The sequence below is a fragment of the Cricetulus griseus genome, chromosome 2 (genome assembly GCF_003668045.3).
Source record: "Cricetulus griseus strain 17A/GY chromosome 2, alternate assembly CriGri-PICRH-1.0, whole genome shotgun sequence".
NCBI classification, from domain to species: domain Eukaryota; kingdom Metazoa; phylum Chordata; class Mammalia; order Rodentia; family Cricetidae; genus Cricetulus; species Cricetulus griseus.
This window is the reverse complement of record NC_048595.1, coordinates 371,186,850-371,203,306: the sequence shown is the minus strand read 5'-3', so window position 1 is coordinate 371,203,306 and position 16,457 is coordinate 371,186,850. Positions and strand designations below refer to the sequence as shown.

At 48.4% G+C, this 16,457-nt stretch overlaps 1 protein-coding gene across 5 annotated transcripts in view; it reads right to left on the bottom strand.

Annotated features, from left to right (window-relative positions):
- Dennd3 (DENN domain containing 3) overlaps positions 1–16,457 on the bottom strand; it is a 53,612-nt gene that overhangs the window by 23,303 nt on the left and 13,852 nt on the right. For 4 of the 5 annotated variants that reach the window (XM_035440663.1, XM_027403791.2, XM_035440662.1 and 1 more), the window contains 8 exons: positions 16,071–16,182; positions 13,898–14,017; positions 13,357–13,575; positions 9,607–9,728; positions 5,328–5,483; positions 3,682–3,778; positions 1,906–2,009; positions 1,221–1,420 (listed from right to left, as the gene is read on the bottom strand). In XM_035440663.1, coding sequence (XP_035296554.1) covers positions 1,221–1,420; positions 1,906–2,009; positions 3,682–3,778; positions 5,328–5,483; positions 9,607–9,728; positions 13,357–13,575; positions 13,898–14,017; positions 16,071–16,182 — 1,130 coding nt within the window. Of the gene's footprint in view, positions 1–1,220; positions 1,421–1,905; positions 2,010–3,681; positions 3,805–5,327; positions 5,484–9,606; positions 9,729–13,356; positions 13,576–13,897; positions 14,018–16,070; positions 16,183–16,457 lie in introns of all 5 variants that reach the window. The other variant, XM_035440661.1, reaches the window with a different exon arrangement.

Here is a 16,457-nt window from a genome sequence, read left to right as displayed (position 1 = left end):
GTCCTGGAAAAGGCAGAGAGGCACCCATCATGTCAGTGATTCCCATGTGCCTCTCCCAAGACATTCCCATACCCCAGAGGTGAAGAAGAGCCCATTTTGTTTCCAGAGTAACAACTATTCTCTATGGGACAATTGTGTTTTTTAAACTATGAATACTAAGTGAAAATGCTGGGATTAGACTCTGAAGACAGGCAGGATTTAAGCTTAGGATGCTTCCCTCCTAAGCATGAGCGGAAGCCTCCTGCGGACTAAACGCTGATCAGGAGTTGAAGTTCCTCCTCTTCTGAGAGCTCCCTTGGGATAGGGGACCAGAGGCAGCAGCAGGCCACGCACACCAATGCTGGAGGTGGTACCTCCGCTACAAAGGCTGGAGCATGAGATGGTCAGGTGAGCTCCAGATGACACAGAAAAGGTAGGCGATGTCCCAGGTTAAGTGTGCACACACCTGCCAAGCCCAGGGAAGGAGCTACAGGTCCAGGAAGGGTTGTGTGCTTGGAGTCACACAACCAGGAAGTAGCTGCAGAAGGGCTTGAACCTCCAAAGGCTCTGAGTTCTGAGACATTTTCATTTGCATGCAGTCCCTGGTAGACAGAAACTCTTTGGGGACTCACAGCTTCCGGGAGATACCTACAGCCTGAGCTAGGGGCAGCAGCCATCAAGGGCCTGGCCCCCAACAGTTTCTCCTACCCGTTAAGGACTCATTGGGGCTCAGAGTACAAGTAAATAACATAACACAGAACCGGGGGTTCCTTGGGGAAGTTTATACAGAAATGCAACATGGCTTGTAAATATGTAGCTGCACCCTTTAGGAGAGCATCCCATCACACCTCCACAAAAGTAGACTTGTACTATATGCATAACACACACACACACACACACACACACACACACGCACACGGTGGGGGCGGAGGGGTGTACATAGACACAAAAATCTTTTAAAAATATTTCAGTCTTTTTTTTCTAATTTTACAGAGGCAGGATTTCAGTCTCACAATGACCACACTCACACAGGGTAGCCCGAAACCCAAGAGCCTGGCCCCAAACTCACAAGCACCAATCCAGCCCCCGCCTCCCAAGTTGCTAGGATTACAGGTGTTCACACCACACCTGGCCAAGTAGTTTAAAATTTTAAGGACATCCCCTCCCTGTGAAGCAGGCTCTGATCTGTCGGCTGCAGTGCTGGGAGAGTACACATGGGAAGGTAACATGGGAAGCCTTGCCTGAACTGCTGCTTTTACAGCTTGAGGTGTCCATTATCCGAAGTGACGAGTTCCTGGGCGGCAGCTCGGGCAAGGAGATATCCTGCAGGTTGGGCATGCTGACCACCATGCGCCTGTGGGTGACGTGCAGGGGTGAAGACTTCCTGGAGGTCATCTTCTCCACAGTAGGTCTCCTCGGACTTATAAGCATCCTGTCTATCCTAGGGAAAAGCAAAAGTTCACTTCATGGTCACAAAGTGTGAGCCTCCACAACCCACCGCACCTAGAGTAACAAGCAAGGTGACAGGGCCACACACAGGGTGAGAAACTGTCACTGAGTCCAGCCTCAAGCAGCTCTAGGAAAAAGGACAGAGGGTCTTGGAGAACCCACAACCCCAGAGACAAACAGAACTGATACAAGCACAAAATCAGGACAAGCACCAGGAAAGGGCAGGAAGAAAAATAGGCGTCTTGAATGGGGAACATGGGAAGAAAGTGAAGCTAGCTAGAGTTCAGGGTGTGGTGCAGGATGCCAGGCCAGACACACAAAAGCCACCCCCACAAAACAGGGGCACGCAGAGGAGGGCTGCGTGTTTGAATGCTCTCAGTGAATTGCTCGATATCCTGCCAATTGATCATTTGTATGTCCAAATACAACTGTGACACATGAGCCCTCAGTCCCCAGAAAGCCATATGCATGGGGCACCTGTCCTCCTCAGACTGGGTGTCGAGGTCCATCCGAGCAAAGGCATCCATCCTGCCATTGAGCCGAGCCTTCAGAAAGGAGTGGAACATGTAGGTATCCAATACCTGCACATGAGAAAAGCTGTCACACTGTGCTCATGGTCCTTGGCCTCCATCCACAGCCTACAGCAGCCCCACTGAGGAAGGATCTCTCCTGCTCAGGCTCTGTACAGGAGCTTCACAATGGCTGCTTTTTAAACTTTACTTTTATTATTTCTAATCATGTGTCTGTGGGTATGTGTGCATGAGTACAGATGCCTGCAGAGGCCAGAGGGGGTCACATCCCCTGGATCTGAAGTTATGGTGTGAGTCACATGAGGGGGGTGCTAAGAACTGCACCCACTAGAAATTGGTATGCACCCACTGAGCCATCTCTCCAGGCCTGCCATTGGTTCTTAAGTACTTGGGGGTTCCTCACCTGCACACGGAAAAACACAAAAGTTAAGAAGCCCAGGCCACCCGGCCACTAGGACAGCTGTGCCCATAGTTCATGTGCCCCTGGCCCCAGGGACATCCCACAGCACTCAGACTTGCTCTGCCTGCTTTCACCGGCTGCCTCAGTCAGGTCAAGAACTACACAGACCCAAGGTCCTGACTCCACCAGGGACTCCACAGCACTGCGGTTGTTTCTACCAGGACATGTGAGTATGCCATCTGGCAAGGAAGCTCTCAGACTACAGGTGACACCCAACATAGGCAGAAAAGGGAGGTAAAAGGTGCCCAGATCCACCTGGGAGGATGGGATCCTGGAAGATCAATGCCAGGAACCCAAAGGTAAAACAGTGTAGGAAAGGAATAGGCAATGTAAAAATTGAAGGTAGCACTCTGCAAATAGCTAGAGGATCCAGAGCTAGTATAGACAGACAGCTTTGTCTTAGATGGGCAGGACCACAAACTGACCTGGATCACTGTAAGAGAGCAGGGGATGCTGGGCAGTGGTGACACACACCTTTAATCCCAGTATTCAGGAGGCAGAGGCTGGCAGATCTCCATGAGTTCAGGCCAGCCTGGTCTACAGAGTGAGTTCCAGGACAGCCTCCAAAGCTACACAGGGAAACCCTGTCTTGAAACACACACACGAGAGAGAGAGAGAGAGAGAGAGAGAGAGAGAGAGAGAGCAGAGGACACCAGGAGGGAGCAAAGAGCCATGTGGGAGTAGAGGGTTAAAACCTGTACCCTGGAGACAGGTGGTTCTTCCCACCTCAAAGGTATCAAAGCAAACCCACAGGGGCTCTGCAGGGCTGCCAGATTAAAACCCTGTGTGCTTTGTATGATGGACAAACCAGTCATTAAGGGTTGGGGGGTTGGGCAGAAACAGTGGGCTCCATCCCAGCCCTAGAATAATGTCAAGGAAGCTGCTAAGATCAGACCAGCATGGCAATGGCAAGAAGGGCCAAGCTCTCGTCCTAGACAGAGCAGAGGCTGTCTAGGCTGGGAGACGGTGACAGGGAAAGGAGACTGATGCTTTGATTGAGGGCATGGTCACCCAAGTATGTACATGTGCCACAGTTCACCAAACCTACATACTTATAACTGTGTCTCTTGTTTATAATACACTATACTCCAAAGCTAATTTAAAAATGAGGCAGCCAAGGCATGGAAACCAGACAAAAACAAACTTTCTGAAAAAGCAAACACAACTGATAAGACATGACTAGATCCTGAAAATTCCTTCTTTCAGAAATGTTTCAACACAGAGGAGTAAGTGGGTGGAGCTGCCCAAGCCCCACCCTCTCACCTGCTTATAAAACTGCTGGTCCCCTGCTGCTCGAGTCTTGAGAAACTCCTCACTGTTGAACACTCGGTGCTCATAATTCAAGTGATTCTTCACTTCCCTAGCAACGAGAAGGTGGGCCGTGTGCTGAACCACCACAAGTGTGCAAAAACACACTGTTTAGTAGCAGAACAGTGCCAAGAAATACACTCCTCATGATTTACTGTATCCCCAGAATAACAGCATCAGGATGGGCTATGTGGTCACCATCACTTCTCCAACTAGGAAGAAGTTGGGAGACAATGCTGCCATCTCCTCCTTGAGCTTTTATACCAATTAAGACTCAATAATCAGCTATCATGCTAGTCAATTTGAAGGCAGAGGGCATGCAAGTATCATCAACATTTCAGCCACCAGCCTGTCCCAGACAAGCCTCTCCTCTACTCCATAACCTGTCTCAAGTGATAAGTTCACAGGACTTCAGTTTACAATCTCTGCAAGCTACAGTGACATGCTACAGTCAATGGCCTACAGGGTGTGCCCAAGACAATGTGCCTAGTGTCTTCCCTCCCATTGTGAGTGAAAATGCATTTTCTTGTTGCTTTGTTTTTGGGGGGAGGAGGGAATAGTCTCATGTAGCTCAAACTGGTCTTACACTCAGAGAATAGTCTTGCACTATCAATCTTCCTACCTCTGCCTCCCTCCCAAAATCTGGGGTTATAGGCATGCACCACCATACTTGGCTAGAAAGTATTTTATTATTGTTTAAAATAAAAAATAAAGATACCTGACCACCTCAATCATAAAAGATTTGTCTCCAAAGAATGAAAGAAACATATACCCAGGACTACACTTTGAGCCCATCTCAGACACACAACCTCATTAGTTTTCCTGATAAATTTACTTCATGTAAGTGAAGACATTAAAAAGACAAGGCTGTTTAAGTTTCAGTTTAAATATAATCAGCACCAAGAAGGCCTTGGCTCTGTGCGTTCCTGAGCGGATGCACATATGCTAGCCCCTCCTGCGCAGAGAGAGATGCCCCCGTGCTAGCCCCTCATAAGTGGATGCCCCTTCAGAACAGACCACAGCCTGCATCAGAGTCTCCTTCGCTATGGGTGCAGGGAGCAAGCAGCAAGAGGGAGAAAGGATGCCACAAGAGAAGGAGAACAGTTGGAACAAAGAAAATGTCCCAAGCTGTAATTTAATTTTTAAAGTGACCACTTGGTTCCTGTACTGTGTCACATTCAACACACAAACTCTACTTGACTAAATAGCCAATACCAGTGCGAGACTTAAGTCTCACTGGCACACACCAGGCAGTGGGCAATGGTAAAGAGCGTCCTAGCTACAAAGCCCACACGCTCATTGTCCTGAGCACCGTGAACTCTGCAGCACTGGTTTCCGAGTCCTGTGGAAATGACCAACTATCACTTCGGAGCTTCTGGAATGGACCCTCCCTTAACTGACCCTGTGCCCTCAGCCAGAACACACAGACACCTACTGGGTCTCCAGGCACCATCTTCCAGGAAACAGCCATCCGAGTGGCAAATGATGAGAGAGACAGATGGTCAAGGCCAGGCAGGGTGAAGGTGGCTGGCATGGGCATGAGGAAAGGCTGGGGAATGAGCCTAGTGGCCAATCCCAGATGCTGTGATGGTCTTAGATACCTGAAGATGCCTACGAGCAGCTGCAGGCTGATATGCTGGATCTTGCAGTTGAGAGTCTGCTGCCAGGCTCGTCGACGGGCGAGGCCCTCGTTCAAGTCTGTGCTGGAGCTCAGGTGGGCAAGGTGCAAGTCTGGGTGCATCTGGAGGCTCTGGACTCTGGAAAAAGGCAGACCAAGCTGAGTGTGACATGAGCAGAAAATAAGCAGACAGGCGGTTTGATTAAGACACTCTCACGTCTGTCAACAGTGTGGAAGGGTGTTACAAACTCAGGACTGGGAAGGTTTATTCACCTCCAAATATCACCACACGGGAAACCCTGTCCCTCGTGTTGGCACCTTGCTGCAGACCCAGGCCTACCTAAAAGCAGCAGGCCTCCTTCCAGGACACAAGGCATTTCCTGTGTCAGGGCTGCCAGGAGGGTCAAGCGCTGCTCCCAGCAACTACATGGCAGCATTTCCCTGCCCAGGTAGGATCAGAAGCCACTCTGTGCCCTGCTTTATATGTCCTGAGAGCTACCAATCCTGGCCTAGCAGGAAGTTGGCAACTGGTTCATCTGCAGGTCCCCAAACACAAAGAGGGACTCATCCAGAGCCACCACCAAGCCTGGAGGCTGGTCTTCTCATCATCACACAGCCCAAATTTTGAGAAGGGCTTAGGGACATAGCCCCAGGCACAAACCTCAGCACTCCAAGGATATAAACTTTGCCCAAGAGGAGGCTCTGGGTATCAGCAAACAAGTCTGCTATTTTAAACAGACAGAAGCAACACACATGTGTACCACAAATGTTCCTCATGTACCCACTGTAGGCCAGGCATGGTCCCAAGTGTGAACCAGGTAGAGGCTCTACTGCATGGAGCTTATGCCCGAGTAGGGGAACACAGAACACAGAGAGGTCAGCTACAGAACTGGAGGTGATAGAGGGACAGCAGAGACCCCATGTGGTGACGCTATGGATGTGAGAAGGCCAGACTATGGGAGGAGGGTGAGGTGAGGAAGAGGCTCTTGGGTCCCCAGAACCCTCCGTGAGCATAGTAAGTTTGAAGGGCCCAACAGGAATCCTAAGGAGCCGGTGCAGGTTAGGGTGGTGCTGTGGATTCATTCCAAACACACTGAGTGGGTAGCCTGGGTGTGTGTCCCAGCCCGGGCTGACCTGACTGGTGTGAATTCACTGGACCTTCCCTGCCTAACAGAGTCATGACAACTGCATGTTAACATCAAACACAGAGCAGGGCATAGCAGGGACAGGATATCAGCGACTCCCCCACATGGACCATACAATGGTGCTGCTTGCAGTGCGGTGTCTTTCCAGCCTTCCATTAGGGGGACAGTTGGGTGAAAGAAGCTGCCCACTCCCTGTAGAACCTCATCCTTTACACACACACACACACACACACACACACACACACACACACACACACTGCACACCCAAGAAAGGGGCCTTTGTCCCTGACCTACGGTGAAGAACACTTCCCATCAGAAGAGCAGTATGACCCAGCACCTCTAGGGAAATTTGGGAGAAGAGACCACTACCCTGTGTCCCTCTGGCTAAACATCTGTGAATAGATCTTTCTTTTTAACATTATTTTTAATGTATTTATTCGTATTTTGTGTGCATTGATGTTTTGCCTGCATATATGCCTATGTGAGGGTGTTAGATCCCCTTGAACTGGAGTTACAGACAGTTGTGAGCTGCCATGTGGGTGCTGGGAATTGAACTGGACCCTCCGGAAGGAACAGCAGCCAGTGCTCTTAACTACTGAGCTATCTCTCCAGCCTGACACTGGAGTCTTTCAAACTTCTGATGAAGGGGCTGGAGAGATGGCTGAGTAGGTAAGAGGGCTTGCTGCTCTTACAGAGGACCCAGGTTCAATCCCCAGTGCCCACACAGTGGCTTACAATAGTCTGTAACTGCAGAGGGTTAGGGGATCCTCCAGTGCCCTCTTCTGTCACTCTTAGGCACCAGACACATACATGGTGCACAGACATACATACATGCTGACAAAATAACCATATACATAAAATAAACTTTAAAAAAAGTATAAAAACTATGGAAAAAATGGGTGTGGGACTGACTTCTATATGCAGGTTGAATGTCCCTTATCCATAATGCTTTATTTAGCAAAGTGTGGCTTAGTGCTAGAGTGCTGGCCTAGCATGTGCTGAGCATGTTCCAGCCCCACCATGCCCCAAATTAAACAGAAAGAACCCAACTTTGAGAGCAGAGGAGTTTCAAGTGTGAGATTCCAAATGCCTGCACGTAGCTAATGAGACATCTCAGGGCTAGGCCAAACTGAAACACCAAGTTTATATGTGTCTGTCACACAGATGAAGGCACTTTCACAGACAATATTAGTAAACCTGGATTTTTAATGCGATCTGTCATATGTGATCAGGTGAAGCATTTTCCCCTCTGGCACTGAGTCAGCACTCAAAATGCTACAGATTCTCAGGTACTTAAATCTGGGTTTTTCAATGAGGGATACTTCACCAATAATCAGCAGACACCATCCAGGCTAAAGGACTGTCCACAAGGCCAGAGTGAAAGGTCAGGAGAACCCAGCACGCATGCTCAAGCTCAATGCCCTGGCCTCCCAGCCCAGAGTTCCAGTCCCCCAACAGAAGAACCAAAGTGACCCAGAGAGCAGTGGTGCATGTCAGTACCTCAGCACTCAGAGTTGGAGCTAGGAAGACTGGAATTTTGAGGTCAGCCTTGGCTACTGTGATGGTTTGAATGCTTGGCTCATAGGCAGTGGTACTATTAGAAGATGGGCCTTGTTGCAGGAAGTGTGTCACTATGGAGGTCTTTGAGGTCTTACATGCTCAAGCCACATCCAGTGTGACACACTGTTGTTTCTGCTGCCTGCGGGTCAAAATATAGAACTGTCAGCACCTTCTCCAGCACCATGTCTGCCTGCGCACTGCCATGCTTCCCACCATGACATAAGGGACTAAACCTCTGAACTGTAAACCAGCCTCTTTCCTTTATAAGAGTTGTCATGGTGTCACTTTGTAGCAATAGAAACCCTACCTAAAACAGCTACATAGTGAGACCCTGCCTGAAAAACAAAGAAGGGATGGAGCATTGTTCGACAGTAGAACATTTATTTGCCTCACACACACAGGCTCCTGGTGTGACCCCCTAGGACTGAGAAAGGAATGAAGGCCAGTCTGGGCTATAAAATCAGTTCCAGACTAGCCAGGGCTACATAGCAAGACCTAGAGTTAGCCGCAGACGTACAGAGCTGCATCCCTGACCTAAGTAGACACAGTCCAGCCTGGCTCTTTGCCACAAAGTCCAAGGCCACCTGCCACATTTGTTCACTGCCCCCCATCCTCAGCATCCCAAAGACCCACATACCAGGTGAAGTGGCAGTTGAACTCTGCAGCCATGAGAACTAAATACCAGGATCTCTCTTGCCACCATTTCCTAAAATTCCCAAGGGAAACAGTTCTGGAGGGGAGCAGGGAACAGCACAACTCAGGGAGCAGGTACTATTGTGTGTGGCACCTTCCCAGCCTGGGACCAGGGCCAGGGAAGGTAGATGCCACAATGCAGCCACCACCTCCCAACTTACCAGCACAGGCTCCCCCACCCACCCAAGGATGAGAGCCTCTGCACTGTGGAGAAGATCTCAGGGCTCTCAAAGCATTGAATATTAGCCCTTTGGGGAGCTCCAAAGAACCAGCACACAGTCAAGAAATGGAGCAGGGAGATAAAACACCAGTAGTGCTGGCAGAGGAGGTCACCCTCAGGACAACCACCCTGAGTGTCACAGCACAGGGAGCATTACTGTTTTGTCATTGCTGCAGATCTAGCTGAATCAGAGCACTGAACAATGTCCTATGCATATCTAATGAGTGAGTGAGTGAGTGAGTGAGTGAGTGAGTGAGTGAGTGAGTGAATGAATGAATGAGCGAGCTTAGGAGACCACAGCACAGGGCCCAGGGACAATGGACACAGCATTGGGAACCTTCCTGGGACCTTTCTGGGTTCCAGTATCCCCTGACTCCGTCTGAATAAAGACAAATCACTGTTGTTTAAAAATAATCACAGTAGGTGGAGTGGCGCACACCTTTGATTCCAGCACTCAAAAGACAGAGGCAGGTGGATCTCTGTAGCCAGCCAGAGCTACTAAAATAAATAAAAATCAGAATTAAAATGAAAAAATAATGCCCAAATCTTAAGTATGAAGAATATCTGTCACAATAACAAATTAGAGCTTGGCAAACACAGAATTGGAATGTACATGTGCTTAAACACAAACCATTTGACATTACCTCTGAATGAAGGTCTGTGCCAGCAAGAGGGGGACATCAGGGATATCTATGTCATTGTCAGAGGACTTGGAGCAGGTGACACTCCCATGGTCAATGTCTATCAGGATCAAGCCATCTGCTTCCTGGAAGACAGAGGTCAAAGTGAGCATCTGAGTCTGCACACACCTTTAAAAACCTACAAATGTATATGCATCCACTGAGGTGGTACCAGTGCAATCACCCAGCCCAGTGCAAACACCTCCACACAAGTGCAGGACTCCAGTTCTGGTGGTGGGTAAACTGGATTAACTGTGGCTGTGTGCACTTTACTAAGTGTCAGTTCTATACTCTTCAGCCTTCACTATTACCTGTCCAAACCTGCACCTGTCCCCAAACAGAAACTCTGTCCCCATTGAATGCTAACTTTCTGCTTCTTCCTCCCTTTGGCCCACAGCATTCTGCTTTGGGTCTCTTATGAATTTTATCACTCTAGGGACCCCATGGGAGTGGGCTCACTCAGTGTGCCTTGTCACTTGGCAGTGTCTTTGGAGGATTGTCCGGATTGCAACAGGGGGTCAGAATCCCTTTCCTTGTGAAAACTAAGCAGTCCAAGTGTAGATGGGCCACAGGCCTTCCCTGAGTCAAGATGCCAAAGCAGGTTGTCAACTTTCCATCACCTTGGGACAAATACTACATGTAGTACTTCACGGCGCCTTGAAGGAACATTCCAGAACTCCACAAGTACAAGACCCACACTCAATGCCAACTGTATCATTTAGCTGTCCAGTCAGCTCTGCCACCTAGAACCCAGAATGCAAGGCTTAGTGACCTCAATATAGGGGTGGAATTTCTGAAAAAAAAATTCATGTCAGGGGACTCTTATCTCTGAGAGTACTACTAAGTAGCACTAAACCCCAAGACTCTCGAGTCTAAAGAAAGTGACAGGGACACTTAGAGGACGCCACTCCTGTTTGGCCCTGACCCCCTCTTGGGTGGCATGTGGAACATGTGCAAACATAGCGTGTCCTGAGCCAAAGTCTGACTGAGTAGGCATGGGTCCCCGGACTAGACACACAATGCTATGCTCCCTGCCAAGGCCAGGAATGTATAGGATGTGGCCTGATTATGACACTATAGGCCTAAGCCCCTCCTAACTCTTTTCTGCTGAGCCTATCCCAGGAGAAGCATAACACCAAACAAACCCAAAATGATGCTCTTGGAATCTTCCAGAACAAATAAACCATCCAGCAAGTATCCTGCAAGATTCCTGACCAGAATTACTACGTAAATATGTATGAAAAAAAAATCTTCCTGCCTGAGGAGCACAAACAAGCTGGCTTTTCACAAGTGACATAAAAAGAAGCACAGTTTTAAACTTCACAGTACTGTTCACTTCTTCGGGTCCCTAATCCTCCTGGGGAGGTCTGATCAGCCTTTTCCTAAGCTATTTTTCCACACTGAGTCACTGGTTTTGGCAAGAACACACAAGCCTAGGCACCCATCCGCCCCCACAGGAGAAATGGACAGCCTGCTGGGTGGGGGAGGGTTTCCTTTAAACTTCTAGGAAATGGTATGAAGAACAGGAATCTGAAACAGGCAGACAGCAGACTGCCAGGGAGGATGAGAAGCACTCGGTATATTCCTTTCACTGCTTTTGTCCATACATAAAGTGCTCAGAACAAAAAGTTAAATGCAGGACATGGTGGTGCGTACAATCCCTTAACTCCAGAGGATGAGTTAAGAGATCACAAGTTCAAGGCCAACCTGGGCTTCAACAGTGAGTCTTGAACCAGCCTAGGCTATAAAGCAAGCCTGTGTCTCAAACCAACACTTTCTTTCTCCCCCTCCCCCAACACCATTTTAAAATTAAAAGACAGATGTGGTAATGCACTTGGGGTGGGGCGTTGAGAAAGGGTTCTTCTGTGTAGTCCTGGCTGTCCTGGAGCTTTCTGGGTAGACCAGGCTGGCCTCAAACTCAGAGATCCACCTACCTCTGCCTCCCTAATGCTGGGATTAAAGGTGTGTACCACCACCACCCAGCTGGTAGTGTATATCTTTAATCTCAGCACTCTACAGTGAGATGGATGGTAGAGACAGGAGGATTACAATGAGATGGGTGGTGGACACAGGATTACAGTGAGATTGTAGAGTCAGAAGGATTACATTGAGATGATGGACACAGGAGGATTACAGTAAGATGGTGATGGACACAGGAAGATTACATTGAGATGATGGACACAGGAGGATTGCAGTGATATGGTTGGTGGAGACAGGAGGATTACAGTGATATGGTTGGTGGAGACAGGAGGATCACACAGAAGCTCACTGGAGTTCACAGCATAAAAGCAAAAACAATACCCTGCCTCAGATAAAGTGGAAAGTGAGAATTGATGTCCAAATGTCATCCTCTGACCTCTACAACATGCCATAATATATATGCCATTGTACCCTTGTACACACACACACACACAAACACTTTTTTAAAAAGTGAAACAAAACAAACCCAATTCAATGCTATTCTTTCTGCCCTGTGGAACTGCCAATGCACACATGAAAAGACATGGTTGCCATTAGTAGCTGGAAATAAATGAACACTGGATGGCACTGAGCTGCCTGGCTGTCATCCACTGAAGCAACAGGATCAGAGACAGTAACAGGAGTCACCAAGGGCATGAGAGGGGACTGCCTGTTGTATTCTCAAGTTCTGCAGCTGCCTTGGAGATGCTGGCAGTATCTCAGATGGTTAGCCATAATGGATCCCCAAGAAAAAGGGAGACCTTCGCTCACACAAGAACTTTCTGAACAACCATGTCCTCAGCAGCACTGCCATCACAGTCAAAGGGGACACAACCTCAGTATCTGTCAACAGTTTTTAAGCTGACAGTTATCCATCTACCCAAGACCCATGACAGGTCACAATTTAAACACACACACAGCCAAACACTATGATCCTAGCACTTGGGAGGCTGAGGCAGGAAGAATGCAGAGAGGACTTTTTTGTTGTTGTTGTTGGGGTTTTTTGAGACAGGGTTTCTCTGTGGATTTGGAGGCTGTCCTGGAACTAGCTCTGTAGACCAGGCTGGTCTCAAACTCACAGAGATCTGCCTGCCTCAGCACGCCAAGTATTAACAAAGCACAGGGGATGCATTTAGAACAACAAACTAGAAAGCGTGCTGCAGTGACAGTGGAGTGGCCATCTATATGCCAGCCATGTGACAGGCTTGAAACTGGGCCCATAAGGACATGCCCCTGCCTCTTCTCACACATGAGGCAAGAGGCTGAGGAAGGGACTGATTCACCCAGGTTACACAGCTAATTAGCAGCGGAGGTTAGAGGTAACACTACTCCAGTGCCAAATGTCAGTCCTCACTGTGAGTCTACTGCAAGCCACGGTACTGCTCCTAACCTAGGTGAGCTGGGAGGCTAACACAAGACTCTGGTCCTTGAATTGCATCTTGATTTCAAACACAACCTGAGACCCAGGAAAAGAACAAATAAGACTGCAGTGTGGGCACGTGGTCCAGGGGCAGAAGAGACAGTGCACTGGTTGTTGTCTGAGCATGTAAACACATGTGCCTTGTGGTGTCCAGAGCCCAGGAGCCTACAGGCAGAATGACGATGCACTCCAGCACAGTGAGCACTTCCTGTCTTTGCCTTTCACTGCACAGGTTACATGTGGGAGACACACAGCTCTTTCAAATGCAGCTTCCCACCAGCCGTACAATGGAATCATGTGGGTTTATTCCCCCCAATCTAAGTTCGATCCCTAACCTTTCTGACTTCTTCAAAGTGGTCAAGATGACAGCCCATGAGGAAAGATGTAGGAGCCATGACAAAGTCCAGCATCTGACCCGACAGGATGGGCACAAAGGTGTGCTGCCACTGCAGGGGGTGGAGGTAGACCACGAAGCACTCAGCGATGAGTGTCAGCAGGGCCCAGTCTGAGGAGAAGAACACGATGCGCTGTTCTGTCAAGATGCAGGTCAGGATCTAGGGGGGCAAGAACACTGCTTGTTTCCAGTTGCTTCTGGCTGCTTTGGGTTGGACACGGGAAGCCCCTCACCCAGGACCAGAGGCTGCCCTTAGCCTCATCCCCCCACTCTGTTTTCCAAAACCAAAACCAAGACTGCTTACAGACACGGGTGCTGTCCCAAGTGTTGACTCTAAGCACAGGGCATAGATACTCTGAGTACATGGGTTCCTGGTTTTGTATTTTGGGGCAGTCCCGGGGTACACACCCAGAGGTTGAGGTCAGTTCCCCATTCCTAAGCAGCACTGAACCTAGCAAGCAATGCTCCTGGCACCCACACACCTGTAACACCTTCTCAGGCCGGAAGCATAGTAGGGGGAGGTGAAGGTCCAGGTCGATGATGGGGCTCTCGGGGTCCGCTCGAGAGGGAAAGACAACTTGCAGTGGCTTCATGTTAAATATCTATTAGGACCAGGAACCACTGTTAATTCAGAGAACTGTCTACAACAGAGGTCAAAATGTCCCACACTAGCCATTTGGGCACATTAGAAACTGTTGTGAGAGCCAGATGGTGGTGGTGCCTGCCTTTAATCCCAGCATTTGGATATCTGCGAGTCCGAGGCCAGCCAGCCTGGAACAGAGCTAGTTCCAGGACAGCCAAGGCCAGATAAAGAAACCCTGTCTCGGAAAACAAAACAAGAGAAGAAATGAGGGCTGAGATCTTGGGAACAGCCTAGATGCCCCTCAACTGAAAAATGGATAAAGAAAATATGGTACATTTACATAATGGAGTACTACTCAGTGGTAAGAAACAATGGCATACTAAAATTTGCAGGCAAATGGACAGAACTAGAAAAAAAAAATAATGAGTGAGGTAACCCAGACCAATACAAATACCAGTATGTGCTCACTCATAAATGGATACCATACCTAAAGCAAAAGATATCCAGTCTACAATCCACAACCCAGAGAAGCTAGAACCCTCTTCTAGAAAGAGATGGAAGCAGAAGCAGAAATCCACAACTAACCAATGGGCCAAGCTCCTGGAGTACAATCGAAGTGAGGGAGGAGTGATAATATTGTTGAACAAAGGAGTCAAGACTATCATGGCGAAACCCACAGAATCAGCTGACCCAAGTTAGTGAGAGATCACTGACTCAGGTCTGACAAATGGGGAATCTGCATAAGACCAAACTAGACTCCCTTAATATAGCTGACAATAGTGCTGCTGGGACAATATATGAGGTCATGGCAGCGGATCCAAGATCTAACTCTGATGCACAAACTGACTTAGTGGAGCCTATTTTATATGGAGAGATACCATGCCCAGCCTAGACACAGGGCTGTGGCGGGTGGAGAGGTGTCTTGGCCCTGCCTCAATGAGATGGTGGGACAGACTTAGTAGACTTCCTAGAGGAGGCCTTACCCTCTCTGAGGAGTAGATGGGAGGTGGGGGGGGGAGTGGAGAAAGTGGGAGGAGAGGAGGGAGGGGGAACCGGGATTGGAATGTAAAAAATAAATTAATTAAAAAAAAAGAAGAAATGAGGGCTGGCTGACTGAAGTACTGAATTATGGGCAGGCCTCTGGCCATCAAAGCCCAAGGCCTGGTTCCAGTCTAGCCCCTGCCTCCTGACCTACCAAGATGAAAAAAGCCACAGCCACACACTCTTATTGCCAGGAACAACACAGTGCCTTCCCAGCTCCCAGGGGGACGGGACAGTCCCTGGAGCCCTCCTTCTCTTACACAGCTGCTTCTGCCAGCATTTTATCCCAGCCATGAGAAGGTTAACTAATACAGCTTAACTAATACAGCTTCACTGGGGGCCCCTGGAGGCCTGAAGAAGCTAGTAAAATTTCTTGGGCTGGGACTCAGCTGGGGAAATATCTATCCACTGTTGAAACAGCACAGTGGTGCTTCTAAGAATGGAGGCTAGGAGGCCGGCTACTGCTGTCTGCTGGATGTACAGAAGAAAAGACAAAAAAGTAAACCCCACACCTAACACCCAAGGCAAATGAAAAGAAAGCTTGGAACATAAGTGGATGAAAAGGACTTCTAGACTGAAAGTTGGGCATGCTTCTAAAGATCAACAAACAATCTCCTGAGTTAATTAATACTTAACAGACACATCACACATGGCCAGCTCTGCCGGCCACGAGCCTCCAGCCAAACCCCAGGTCCAAATATCTAACTTCTTCCTGTAGAGGTGAATATGTAAACCATTCACTGAGAACTCCAGGAGGGCAATATCTGGAGAGAATGTTAAACATGGATGAAACTGGCAACAGTTTAAAACACTTTGACTCCAGACAGGCAGTGGTGGAGCACGCCTTTAACCCCAGCACTCAGGAGGCAGAGACAGGTGGATCTCTGTGAGTTCAAGGCCAACCTGCTCTACAGAGGGAGTTCTAAAAAACAAAAACAAACAAACAAAACAAAACAAAACAAAAAACATTTTGAGTCAATGGTCTTCAACACATGACAGAAAAACTCAGCACAGTTCCAGGTCTCATTTACCAAGTGGAGCGGCCCAGGTGGTGGACAGGGTATCAACGATAGTCTTGCAGCAAAATCTTTTATGTGATTGTCAACTTCAAAATCTTTACAGAGCTTCAGATGAGTCAATAAACTGAAATGAAAAAGAAAACAAGAGTCACAAAGTAAAACAACAGTCCAGTTGTCACTATCCAGTTGTTACCCTCAGCTATTTTGTTTTTGGATGCTAATCACTCTGGGGTTGTGAAAAATCAGTGACTAGAAAGTGTGTGTGTAACTGCATGCATGCTATGCTTCCGTGGGGAAGACTAGAGACATGAGACTTTGAACTGCTTGAGGAAGGTTCCAAAGTGTATTTTTTGTTGATGTTGTTTTTGTTTTTTGAGACAGGGTTTCTCTGTGTAACAA